The following is a 14047-nucleotide window of genomic DNA, read 5'->3' as shown; positions in this document are numbered from 1 at the left end:
ATTAGAAATAAAAATATTTATTTGCAATTTATTTTGAAATTTTTTAAACGCGAAAGTCAAGATCGACTTAAATATGATTAAAAAATGACGAATAAGCTTAACACAGATGACGTTTTTCTCATATAATATTTTATAATTTAATAGAAATTATAGAAAACGTATTGGCTCAATTTATTATGTTAAAATGTTTTTTAAGTCATCTACTTGTTCAGCAATTAGTACAATGATTCGGAATATGCATTTATTATGCATAATAAAATGCAAATGATTATACGAGAATTAGGAAGTAGACTTATCTTAGTGAGGTAGCAAAAAAAGTAGAGTAGACACGTATGTTTCTTACTGATAGAAACTGATTTTTAATTGAATTTATTTAACATCCCATACGTTTAGCCTTTGTTATTATTCGATTATACAGGATTCTCCCTGGCTTATGTTACACAATTATATTAGATAAAGACCGAATAAGTTGGAAAAAGATTGATTTTCGTAATCGTTATTTCGATACATTCGGGCCATGTGTAGAATTTGCAAACCAACACGAGTTGTGTCCTCGCATGTGATTAAAACAACCTACGTTCTTGTACTTTATATTCCAGAAATTATTTTTTTACACAATTACAGTTAAATAGAAGAGACGAACACGCGTCCGTGGATAGATTTGACGAGCGTGTAAGATTCGAATAATATATTCCCGCGTAGAGTCTTGAGGGGAGCAATGTATACGGCAAACAATGTATACGGGAGATACAACTCTTGTGTCATCAACACATTTAAGAATCCCGCGCATTTCTCAATATGAGAAAGCTAGCGTTAACATTTAAGCGTTAGGATCTCACTCTGGCATTGTTAGACGGCATTTTATATCTCTTCATGCGACGATGTTAACAATCTGCCTGTACAGTACCCAGTGCAATGCATGTCTAAAAGACATTTTTAAGATATCTTTCTAACGTCTTTTAGGCATTGCGTGTTGTCTAGGTATAATCTTCGCGTGTACCCGTTACTCTTGTAGCACACACCGACAATTTTCTTTCTTTTTTTTTAAAGCTATGATAATCAACATTATATCTACTGGAGTATTTAATGCTACATAAAAGATAGTTACATTTACAATTTTAAATAAAGCAAAGACGAGACAGCTGTCGGAGTTGGAGACAAGGTATATTTCCTCTGTGTCAGATTTTCGCCCGTCTTGCATCCATCCTGGCGGCACACGATAACCGCGGGTGAATGGAATCGGAAGATATGTTTCCTTAAACAACTAAAACTTTATGCCTTAGAAAATAACATCGCTATATTAACTTCTACCAATGGTGATTAATTTCGATTTAAATTGCATTTTGTCTTTTTCTAATTAGAAATGAATAGAGGATGAATAGATAAACCGACATTAATCGATATTCGTAGAAATGGACATTAAAAGTTACAGCAGTGAACTATATTGATATATATTAAACTTACAAGCTTCCTCATACTGAGACCATAAGAGAAATAAAACAACAAATTGAGATCGATTAAATGGATCAGCGAGACAATAGAAAAGTTTTTGATTCGAAGCTCCCATTCACCTGTCACGATATTACGTATGTCGCATGCGCTTAAAAATATCGTCGGTCTTCCGATTAGAGCTTTTATCAGCCTATCTGATCCTTCAGTTGCGCTTTTGTTTTCCACGCGTCACGTAAGTCGCATATCTGTTACGTGATCTATTCGGCAAACAACTGTCTCGGAATTAAATTCACGTATCACAGAGCAGTTCATATATTCCACCTTGAGAATAATTCTCTTTGATCGGGTCACCTTGCCATGAATCTGCTCGGCCCTTACGAACGGAAATGTATTGAAAAATCTGTCACTTTCTCCTTCTCTCATCTGGCATTATGTTTTTTCCCTTTTTATTTTACAGAGTTCGCTCTTTTAACGAGAAGTATAAAAAACTATGTACACAGATGCACTTTTGTTGCGCTTTTTATATGTCAACCGAGTACAAATAACGAGTTGCCTCCTTCATTAATTTTTGCTGCCAGTCTCACTGCAAAATTTTACCGTGGTGAACGGGATAAGAGAAATCTCGCACTTTTACCATGGCAAATGGTACAACAAAATTTGCATAGGCAATTGATAACATTCTTAATGAATTAAAATAGGATCACTGCACTAGTCAATAAACAGATAAAAATAACTTAATATAATTTCATCTTCAAGTAAAAAATGATATTTTAATAAAATTTGTATGAAGATTAGATATAAAAAATATGTATTAATTTGCAATGTACTATTTTGTGAATATTTTTTTTTAACAGTCATTTATTATATTTGCGACTGTTCAGCGACTGGTGCAGTGGTCCTATATATTTGTCGCTATATTTAATGGCCATTTAACTATGGTAATTAATCAAGAATATACATTTCGTATACGGACGCAAAAAATGGTTGTCTTCCTCCTTTAGTATGCTTAATATCTTGCTTTGTACTTGCTTTCTACTTATCTTCATTCTTTTCTTATCTTTGTTACTGATTGTATAACAAAGGAGTTGAAGTTTGTTATTATGTCACGAACAGTAATATCAAACATTCTTATCACGTATGCAATCAGCGCAATTAATGCTAAAGAATGAATTTACCCGTCCACCATCCTTCAAGTGTTGGCTCTGCCGTAATAAGGTAATCGCATCCACTTTGAAGGTTATATCAGAAAATTTAAATAATGACTAAAAAAATGCGACAGTCCAAACTGTTTTCCACTTCCGTATAACCGTCAAAGTGTATTAACCAGGGCTAACTTAACTTAATAACATATTTTACATTTTGAATATTCTGTTAGTTATAAACGACTTTCATAATGTACGTCATGTCTTTTTTAAACGTCCGACGATCCATTCTAGTCCCTGGTACAGCCTGAAACATTTTTTAATGTCGTTTATTTTATTTCATTGTATGCTAGAAATATGTACACAATAGAGACGTGCAAATCAAAATATTTTTAGAGTATTTATTTAAATTTTATAAAAAATTGGATTTTTCAAGAATTTTATTTAAAATTATGGGTAAAATTGGAGAACGTTTTATTGGAGTTTTTGAATAAATTAATTTTATTATATTTTTTAATGTTCCTTAATTATACAAACAAAAAAAAGGATTTGAATTTTGAATATTAGATTTGAGAAATATTAAAATAAAATAATACGAATTAAATTTGGTACATAACAATCTGTTTGCAACATAATTTAGCTGGACTAAAAGTACAGAATTAAAAATAATTAAACATAATGCATCATTTTAGAATAATGAATTGCCTTCTGTTGTACATTCAAGTATATGCTCGCCAAGTTTTATTTAAAAAATTAATGATACCTGAATGGCATATTTATTGTTATTCAATTTTACATTATTAATAAAAAATAAAAGAAATAAATTGTTGAAAAATAGATAAAATAAAACTCCAATAATTTTTATGAGTATCAATAAAATTCTATAATTTTCGAAGGTAAATTTTCTGCAAATTTTCTACACTTTCTGATTTTCTTGGTAATAAAATCTTATTTTTTGATACTGTTTTTTTACTAAATCAAATTAAACATCAAATATTACACGACTATTATTTAAGGGGGTTGTACAGGGCAATGTTAAGAATTTTTTGAAACCAAACAGTGATATAAAAATTGTTTGTTTTATTGTACATAAACTATAATGCAAGGTCTACAATGTCAGCAGGAGTAATGGAGTAGAAGTAAGAAGTAAGAAATATGAAATGAGATTTGCCCATTTCGTTTACTCCCGGTTTTTAATTGGTCAATTGTTATGCGGGGTCTACAATGGCAGCAGGAGTAATGGAGTAAGGAGTAAGAGTAACAATTGACCAATTAAAAACTGGGAGTAAACAAAATGGGCAAATCGCATTTTATATTTCTTATTTCTTACTCCTACTCCATTACTCCTGCTGCCATTGTAGATCCCGCATAACTTTTACTCCTTACTCCATTACTCCTGGTGATATTGTAGACCTAGAATAAGTATTGTAGAACATATAAAAATTGGTTTTTTTTTTAATAATTTGACGAACATTCTATAGAAGATCACAATGACTATCTCCAAAAAAAAAAAACGCTGTTGTGGCGTTGACAGCAAATGAGAAAATTAAATAATCCAATCGACTTCATCAAGGTTGCATTCTGCTAAGAAAATCTTTCTCTTTCGCAGCACGTACCCGTTTTTGATTGATAAAACTGATTTAATTTTTTTTTCTTCACGCGAAAAATTGGTAAAATTTTAAACCATTTCTTCATAAGTCCGCCGTTTTGTTATTATTCAAAACTGTTGAATTTTTCTACGTACTACAACAGCCAATCATATGTAGTTTCTACATTTTTTCGTTTTTTTTATTTTAAATAAAGTGTACGGCCAATTTGCTGTCAACGTTACAACAGCGTTTTTTTAGAGGTAGCCATTGTGATCTTCTCAAATCATTAAAGAAAAATTATATGTTCATCAATACTTATAGTTTATATACAATAAAACAATAAGGTTTTATATTACGCTATTTTCTTTCCAAAAATTCTTAAAAATACTGATGTATTTCGGCCCATTACCTTGTTCGATCCCCTCCAAAATACTATTATTGTTAGGTTGAATTTTAATATATAGATAATATAAGATTTTTATTTAAATAAAAAATAATATGGAAAAAAAATTGTATGATATAAAATCATTTTAATACAAATTATAAATACCAGCCTAAAATCTTTTTTATGTTTTTACCAAACTTCATATATCTTTGTTATTTCAAGTACAATAACTATTTAATTATAAAGAATAGATCTAGTAAAACATTTCTCACATTGTGGCTTCCCTGTTTAACAGGGAATGATTTTATACAATTGTCTTATAGATTTAAAATTTTCGAAGTTTAAATGTGAATCATAGAGATTTAAAAGCAAATTGAATCAATATTCGATTAAATTCCATTTAAATTTGAATAATTTGCACTGCTTTAATTTGTACAAATCGCGCAGATTGCTAACTCCCTTACCCCTCTCCTGTGAGGGCGCAACAGCTCTGTATGTGCCACTGATGCTTCTTAATGGACGTTAAATCCAACTGTCTCGAAATTTCGGCAGCAGTCATGCTGCCCTTCAAGTCTTGCTTGTTGGCGTACACCAAAACATTGGCCTTGCTCAGTTCTTCATGATTCAGCATTGAGTAGAGCTCTTCTCTGATCATGCCAAGTCTCTCTCGGTCAGTGCTATCTATGACCATAATGATGAACTCGGTGTTGGTATAGTAAGTGGACCAGGCGGCTCTCAGACTCTGCTGACCACCCAAGTCCCACATGATAAAATGAATATTCTTCCATACAACTTCCTCGACATTAGAGCCAATGGTTGGGGACGTGTGGACAACCTCGTTCATCAGAAACTGATACAATATTGTCGTCTTCCCGGCATTGTCCAAACCGACCATGACTATTTTGTGCTCTAAAAACAAGAAAATTTTTCTTTATATTAAAGTAATTACTTATGATTAATTATGATTGAGATATTAGTTTGAGGCAAAAATAATTGTTATGTTTGTTATTTTAAATGCATATTTTGGAATAAATTTTTGATTATGTTAATATGCCATTTCAAAGCACGAAATTCGCTCTACTGATTTAAAATAATTGTTTATTTTAGACTGTCAAATCAAAAATAGAAAAAGGAATATCTGCAATCTTTCCTATGTTCAAGACTCTCGTTTCCTAAAAATTTTTTGAAACTAATGTTTAGCTGTTTGTTATAGACCTCTGATCAAATTCTTAGTTGATATTGCGAGCAGTTTTTGCTACTTCACATCCCATTTAAAAATTATTCAGTTGCTCAAAAATTTGAATGTTTTTTTTCATTTTTAATTTAACAGCCTAAAACAAGAATAAACAATAAAAAAACCATTACAATAAATTAGCAAAGCAAATTTCATGCTTTAAAATGATGTATTGTATGAACGCAATTAAATAAAAGTTTAATCCAAAATAAGCATTAAACTTGAAAATAACCAAAAGTTATAAAACAATTATTTTTATTTTGTCTAACACTAATCTATACCATAAAGCTTTACTTGTTGTGAGAAATATTGTTGATAAATTAAAACAGTCAATATGGCTTACAACTTAATTTTATAACACACAATAACATAAGGAAAAAAAGTCTTTAATAAACACATAAAAAAGTGTTTATTAAAGATAAACTTTATTATAAAAACATACTGGAGCTGGAATAACTTTGATTCACAACAAAGCCAACAGTTGTTTAATAAATAAATTGGAACAAAACGCGAGATACTTTTGATAACATAAGATATGTAAATTTTTATACAGGAAATTCTTGTTGAAATGCAAAACAATTCCAATTAACTTTGTATCCTTCAAGGATACACAGGATATGATTTGGTGGACATAAATCAAACTTTAATTGCAAGTTGAGTATTTAAATTCCAAGGACAGGGGCTACATTTTCGATATCAAGAGAACGCGATTTGGCAGCATATGTTAGCAGACCTAGAGAAAGTAGGCCAGTGTAACACATGTTTGCACAGATTTTTCGGCGAGCGCGTCGCCCGATTCACCGCGTCATGTGGCTCTACGTCAGACTTTCGAAATCGACGCTTCACGAGAAGATTACGCTTAAAGTAACACGTTAAATTTTGCGGACGAGTCTCGTGTGTTTTTTTTTTTAGTTCCGTGAGGTTTTGCTTCCCGTTCTTCCGGATCGCGTGACGTAAACGATTAATTGTCAGACTGATCGACCACCCTCTCGACTAGGCTGGCAGATCAACGGACAACGATCAATCAACGATCGGACGGAGACTCCCTCGCACGTGTTATCGCAAAACAACTTTCACAATACAGTGGTCGCGTACAAAGGGAGAGGAGGGACGGGATGAGTGAATCATAGTTTGGGCTGAGCACGTCGATTATTTACCTTCATTGCCGAAGAAGCTCCACAGCTTCGCGAACAGCAGTCCCATGTCGACGGCTAACCGAATGTATCTCGTTCGACGCCAGAAGCTCGCCTTTTCCCCTCGCGGTTTTAGAAGAAAGTTCCACGAACGAGGTGGTTCATTGTCTCTCGGAGGGGTTATGTTCGCTTCCGCGACGACGGAACGTCGTTCACGCGCGGCCGCGTCGGCCGACGGTTTGACGTCATAATCTCGGAGCGTCGAGACGTCGACGGGGAAAGTCACAACGCCGCGGACGCGATTGCGGCAACGGTTTGGGAATACGGCGCGCAGAGAACGAGCGAAAAATCGGCGTGGGGCGCAGACACGAACCTCCGTCTAGCTCGATCGAACGAAATGCGACATGTTGCGCCTCCGACCGAGCAGTGTCCACACACCCCGAGCGAGGCGCCACCGCTGCGTCACAGTCTTTGAGTATAATATCAGAGAGAACCTGAGAGCGGCCACCGCGGCTTTTTTCGTGCGACCAATATTTGACTAGCATCAGCGCCAAACGTGGATGTAAAGCCCGTTCTACATTAATTGCAGTCGCCAGTTGCAATTTGCAACACCCAATAAATGTCGAGCTTTAACTAGAAACTAAGCGCCTATTGGATGTCAAGTCGCAACTAGCTGCTTGCGATTAATGTAAAACAGACTTTACATCCACGTTTGGCGCTGATGCTAGTCAAATATCGGTCGCACGAAAAAGGCCGCGGTGTCCGCTCTCAGGTTCCTCTCTGATAATATACATGGAGGAGGAATTACTATGGTTGGTAAGGAGCCAAAATCCATAAAAAACTAGGGGAGAATGTTGGCAATGATGGAAAATCACTAGAATCCATAAATTTATTTCTGAAGTTGACAACACTGTGGTGCTTTCGGGAGTAGCATGGGATGCGTGTAGTGCAGAACCGTGATTGTGACAGATGGTGTATGAAAGACCAAAATAACCTCGCGGAGATGACAGGTCAGCAAGACGCAGGTTAGTGCTAAATATTAAACTTTAATGAGATTATTAATTTAGGATCTTTACAATACGAGTTACTGTAAACTGTCTTTGCTGTTTAATTGTGACTGCATTTACTATGTAAATATTATCTTTCTTATAAAATTATGTGATATTTACTACATGTTTACTTTAATAAATAAATAAATAAATAAATAAAACCGAAGTTGTATTTATTAATTAATTTAACTAAAGTCATTTGTGTTGTAAAGATCCTAAATTAATAATCTCAGATCAGTCTTTCTATAATAGTATTGATTATATTACAATGTGAAATAATATTATTATTACCAAAATACCAAAAATAATATAGAATTATTATTATTTCTTAAGAGATATAAACGTATAAATCCTTTGTTGTAAAGATTTAATGATTGTATAGATCCATCAAAAATAAAAGATTAATTAGTAATTAATCTTTTACCTTTGATAGGTCTGTATTAATTAGTAATTAATCTTTTACTTTTGATGGGTCTGTATGATCATTAAATCTTTACAAAAAAGTATTTATACATTTATATCTTTTAAGAAATAATAATCAACCCATATTCTTGGTATTTTGGTAATAATAATTATTCCCTATTGTAATATCGATACTATTACAAAAAGACTGATCTGAGATTATTAATTTGTGATCTTTACGATACAAGTTACTGTAAACTGACTTTGCTGTTTAACTCCAGTTGTATTTATTAATTGAATTATTAAAGTAAACACGCAGTAAAATCACATAATTTTATGAAAAATATAATCTTTAGATAATAAATGTAGCCAGAGTTAAACAGCAACGTCAGTTTACAGTAACTTGTATCGTAAAGATCACAAATTAATAATCTCAGATCAGTTTTCCTGTAATAGTCGATATTACAATGTGAAATAATATTATTATCACCAAAATATCAAGAATAATATGAGATGATTATTATTTCTTAAAGGATACAAATGTATAAATACTTTTTTGTAAAGATTTAATGATCATACAGACCCATCAAAAGTAAAAGATTAATTACTAATTAATACAGACCTATCAAAGGTAAAAGATTAATTACTAATTAATCTTTTATTTTTGATGGATCTATACAATCATTAAATCTTTACAAAAAAGGATTTATACATTTATATCTCTTAAGAAATAATAATAATTCTATATTATTTTTGGTATTTTGGTAATAATAATATTATTTCACATTGTAATATAATTAATACTATTATAGAAAGACTGATCTGAGATTATTAATTTAGGATCTTTACAACACAAATGACTTTAGTTAAATTAATTAATAAATACAACTTCGGTTTTATTTATTTATTTATTTAATTATTAAAGTAAACATGTAGTAAATATCACATAATTTTATAAGAAAGATAATATTTACATAGTAAATGCAGTCACAATTAAACAGCAAAGACAGTTTACAGTAACTCATATTGTAAAGATCCTAAATTAATAATCTCATTAAAGTTTAATATTTAGCACTAACCTGCGTCTTGCTGACCTGTCATCTCCGCGAGGTTATTTTGGTCTTTCATACACCATCTGTCACAATCACGGTTCTGTACTACACGCATCCCATGCTACTCCCGAAAGCACCACAGTGTTGTCAACTTCAGAAATAAATTTATGGATTCTAGAGATTTTCCATCATTGCCAACATTCTCCCCTAGTTTTTTATGGATTTTGGCTCCTTACCCTATGGTTTCATGTAGACCGAAAGAAAGGCTGCGTTTTGTTTCAACGCATGAGGCGCATAATGCATTGTTCATCCTTGTTTAACGTTTGACAAACGACAAGGATGAACGATGCATCATGCGTATCATGCGTGAAACGGAACGCACCCAAAGTGTGTCCAAGATCTGTGCGAGAGAGAAAGGTATATCATGATACTCGCTTTCTCTGCGCATGCGTTAATATCATTATCTGCACCGCAGTTTCAACACTTCTTGTGCACTTCTTGTGCACTTTTGTACTTATTTATGGATTGTATGTGTGTGTAAAACATACAATGCCAGCCATTGTACATATAGCGTTTGACGCATGCGCAGAGAGAGCAGGTATCATGATATACCTTTCTCTCTCGCACAGATCTTGGACACACTTTCAGTGCTGGCACTCCTCCTCCATGTATATACGTACCGGGAGCGCCCCGATTGACCACGTTGCAATTGGCCACAACCATTTGCAGCAATGAATGCTTAGAGTTTTTCCGTTGGACCGCCAATTAAAAAAGCGGTGGTCAATTGGGACGTGGTCAATCGGGGCGCTCCCGAATGTACTAAGCATGTACTGTGAAAAATATAATACAAATTTAATTCATGTTGATGTCTCCTACTAAGACATTTTCACACCGGTTTTTAGATTTTAGCACTGAGGTTATGCTCAATTGCTAAATTCTCTCTAAAATGCGTTTTATGCGTTTACATCGACATTTGTATCACTTGGTACGTAGGGAGCGCCCCGATTGACCACGTCCCAATTGATCACCGCTTTTCTAATTGGCGGTCCAACGGAAAAACTCTAAGCATTCATTGCTGCAAATGGTTGTGGCTAATTGCAACGTGGTCAATCGGGGCGCTCCCAATTTCAATTACATGTTACAATTTAACTTAATATTTATTATTTTGGCGCGCGCATATGTCAAAACACTCATATGTCTCCGCGCATATGTCTCCGAACACTCGTGGATTTACTACTCAAACAATGGCTTAGTTTACATCGTCAAAACCTTAATACGCGTATTAAGTTTGGTACGCACCAAAGCCTTAGTACGGGCGCGTTTATATCGAATGTACGGGAGCGCCCCGATTGACCACGTTGCAATTGGCCACAACCATTTGCAGCAATGAATGCTTAGAGTTTTTCCGTTGGACCGCCAATTAGAAAAGCGATGGTCAATTGGGACGTGGTCAATCGGGGCGCTCCCAGCACATATGCTTTGTAGAACAAACAATTTCGACAAACCTGCTCTCAGTTTGTTGTATCAATCTGTTACTGCACCGTTAATAAATCAATTGATATTACAATATAATTTCAACTTTTTTGCTCACAATTTTGACATACTCGAGGAAGTAGCAGGCTTAGAATTTGACAGCTTTATTTGGCAAGAAATTGTTCTCTGGTGGTCCAGCTGTCAACATTCTACGATTGGCTAAGAAGCTGAAACAAAAAATTAATTCAAGAAAAGAATCGGTTCATCTACAAAAAGCACATATAGAATACATAATTTTTTATAAAGATATTAACTATTTATCTGATATATATTTTTATTCTCCATTTATTTCTTTCCCTCTTCCTTCTTTATGTTTCTATTTTATTTTGCACAGATTTTGTTTCTCGGCTGACTATGATTTTAATATGGAAAACCAGATTTCAATCATAAATCTTGTCTGTCAAGGCACATCAAAGAAATTAAAAATGATTATATTACTAATTAATTTAATATAATAAAAATATAATTTAGTATAGTTTAATATATTAATATATTATATTAAAATTTTTTCTCTTACATATAAATATATAAAACATTTTTTTCTTGTTCATCTCTATGTACTTAATATTCAGTTGTAATTTTTTAACATTAATTTCAATTACATGTTACAATTTAACTCAATATTTATTATTTTGGCGCGCGCATATGTCAAAACGCCTCCAAATACTCGCGGATTTACTACTTAAACAATGTTACTAACCTGTAAAAATTGAAATTGAAATGTCTAGAGAATTTTGTTGGTACCAACATTTTCCCCATCTAGTTTTCGGACTAATGTCGTGTAATCGAGCGGTTGTGCTACTGGATGCACCCCAATGCACCCACAGTACAAGTATATTTTTGAGTCAAAGGCACATGCATTATGGAAGAATATTTTTGTAATTTTTAAAATAATTTTATTGTTAAATATAAATTTAAAATAATAATATAAAATAATAACTATTTTAGATTTGTCAAAAATATATTTTTATTATTTAATTTTTTTTACTTTGCCGAAAACGTAAAAAACAAAAAATAGATGACAAAAAAATATCGAGTTTTATGTTGTCTTTTTCGACTTGCCGAAAAGATGTCTTAGGCCAGTATTCATAGTCGGATCTTATATTTAAGATCATCTTAAGTACTGTCTTAAGATGCCATCAGCCAATCACAGAGCTGTATTAGCATCTTAAGATATTGCTTGAGACGATCTTGAAATAAGATTTGACTTATGAATACCAGCCTTAGGCCCGGTTCCACAACTCACGGTTAAATTAACTGGCCGATTATTCCATTGGAATTGACCAATCGTATTTGTTAATTTTGCTTAACGTCAAATACGATTGGTCAATTTTAATAGAATAATCGGCCAGTTAATTTAACCATGAGTTGTGGAACCGGGCCTTACTGACGTCTTTTGGCTTTGACGAAAAGATAACTTAAAAATGTCAATTAATTTTTCGTCATCTTTTAGTCTTAGATGCTGTCTGGGATAATGCGGGGTTTACAATGGCAGCAGAAGTAATGGAATAAGGAGTAAGAGTAACAATTGACCAATTAAAAACCGGGAGTAAACGAAATGGGCAAATCTCATTTCATATTTCTTACTTCTTACTTCTACTTCATTACTCCTGCTGCCATTGTAGTCCCCGCATAAGAGGGAGTGTCCCAGATGCGCACAGTAACAAACGGACACCACCAATCAGATTGCTGGGTTGGTTAGGGTTAGGATGAATTTATAGAATTTGATTGGTGGTGTCCGTTTGTTACTGTGCGCATCTGGGACTCACTCGCATAAGACTATGGCCGGTATTCATAGTCAAATTTTATTTCAAGATCGTCTCAAGCAATGTCTTAAGATGCTAATACGGCTCTGTGATTGGCTGATGGCATCTTAAGACAGTACTTAAGATGATCTTAAATATAAGATCCGACTATAAATACCGGCCTATGAGCCGGTTTCGCCAACGTGAGTTAATCTAATTGGTCGATTATTTTAGATTATTCCATTGGAATTGACCAATCGTATTTGTCTTAAATAAAATTAACAAATGCGATTGGTCAATTCCAATGGAATAACCCAAAATAATCGACCGATTAGATTAACTCGCGTTGATGAAACCGGGTTTATTAAAAAGATTAATCCAGTGTAAGAAAGTTGGCATAAGGGCGTAAGTATAAAAATAAATTATTTTTATTTCGTTTTACTTCTCCTACTTTTCTTAACGCTCGGTCCATCACAGCGCAGAAGGAAATTACCTCACTTTTACTTCTTACTTCCCAGATAGCCACGCGAGATTGAACATATCGGGCAAACTAATGCATTGTATGTATTGTTGTGAACTTGCCCACAATTTGCTCTCATCGTAATTTAACATGGAACAGAGTTAGCATCAGGAAGGCAAATAATCTTCATGAGTTTATGAAATTGTGAGAGCATGCATTGAGGAATAATAAACTCTTCATTTTGACAGCAAATTGCCGGTATGCTATGAGCTCGCATTTCGTATCTAGTATCATATACGGCAATGTGACGGCAAAATGACGACGCTTATGTTATCAAACGTTGTACACAAGAAACAGAATATTTATTGTATATTGATGAATTTCCTAAACTACATCTTGATGTCGACAATTTGTTGACATCATAAGATTATTCTTCATGGGCGACAATTTGTCGGCAAGCATGGCTCATTTTCCTTAGTGCTAAAAAATTTAAAGTTTTATTGGCGGTAAAGAAAAACAAATAAAATTACACGCCGGTTGGTTTGATATTGTTAAGCCGGTATTCATAGTCAAATCTTATATTTAAGATCATGTTAAGTACTGTCTTAAGCATAGTCGTTAAACATTTTTTGTAAAAATATATGTTTAAAAGGCGCCTGTGACTGCAGCGTCAAGAAGCTGCGCAATAATCTTCTGCGCAGCTTCTTGACGCTCGACCCTCGACGCTTGCATGTAACTGCACCTTAATCCTTCCATCTTGAACAAAGCGTCTGCGAAAAGATAAGCGAAAAACATCAACAATAACACTCTTTGGCGAAGAAGTCATTATAATAAAAAATAAAAGACGATTTTGTGTTCTGAGACGAGGATC

General features: G+C 33.6%; 1 protein-coding gene and 1 long non-coding RNA gene across 2 annotated transcripts; both read right to left on the bottom strand.

Annotated features, from left to right (window-relative positions):
- Nucleotides 1-335: 335 nt before the first annotated feature.
- Nucleotides 336-7370, bottom strand: LOC105834271 (ADP-ribosylation factor-like protein 5B). Its single transcript, XM_012676629.3, has 3 exons — nt 6960-7370; nt 5033-5477; nt 336-2901 (listed from the first exon to the last, which is right to left on the bottom strand). Exons 1-3 carry the CDS (start codon nt 7003-7005, stop codon nt 2853-2855), a joined length of 540 nt encoding a protein of 179 aa, XP_012532083.1. The 5' UTR covers nt 7006-7370; the 3' UTR covers nt 336-2852.
- Nucleotides 7371-11263: 3893 nt separating this feature from the next.
- On the bottom strand, nt 11264-11867 carry LOC118647779. The gene is made up of 2 exons (XR_004964919.1): nt 11672-11867; nt 11264-11368 (listed from the first exon to the last, which is right to left on the bottom strand). It is a non-coding gene; the product is annotated as an uncharacterized LOC118647779 (long non-coding RNA).
- Between the last annotated feature and the right edge of the window lie 2180 nt (nt 11868-14047).

Source organism: Monomorium pharaonis, chromosome 10 (assembly GCF_013373865.1).
Source record: "Monomorium pharaonis isolate MP-MQ-018 chromosome 10, ASM1337386v2, whole genome shotgun sequence".
Taxonomy (NCBI): domain Eukaryota; kingdom Metazoa; phylum Arthropoda; class Insecta; order Hymenoptera; family Formicidae; genus Monomorium; species Monomorium pharaonis.
Note: the sequence above shows the minus strand (reverse complement) of the source record. Positions and strands in the feature narration are given on the sequence as shown.

What these genes read in the sequence shown, in the direction of transcription:
- LOC105834271 (XM_012676629.3), bottom strand. Translation starts at nt 7,005, where the DNA reads ATGGGACTGCTGTTCGCGAAGCTGTGGAGCTTCTTCGGCAATGAAG. An exon ending in GAGCTTCTTCGGCAATGAAG is followed by an intron (nt 5,478 to 6,959) that starts GTAAATAATCGA and finishes TCTTGTTTTTAG; the next exon opens with AGCACAAAATAGTCATGGTC. An exon ending in TGCGCCCTCACAGGAGAGGG is followed by an intron (nt 2,902 to 5,032) that starts GTAAGGGAGTTA and finishes AAAATGTTTCAG; the next exon opens with GCTGTACCAGGGACTAGAAT.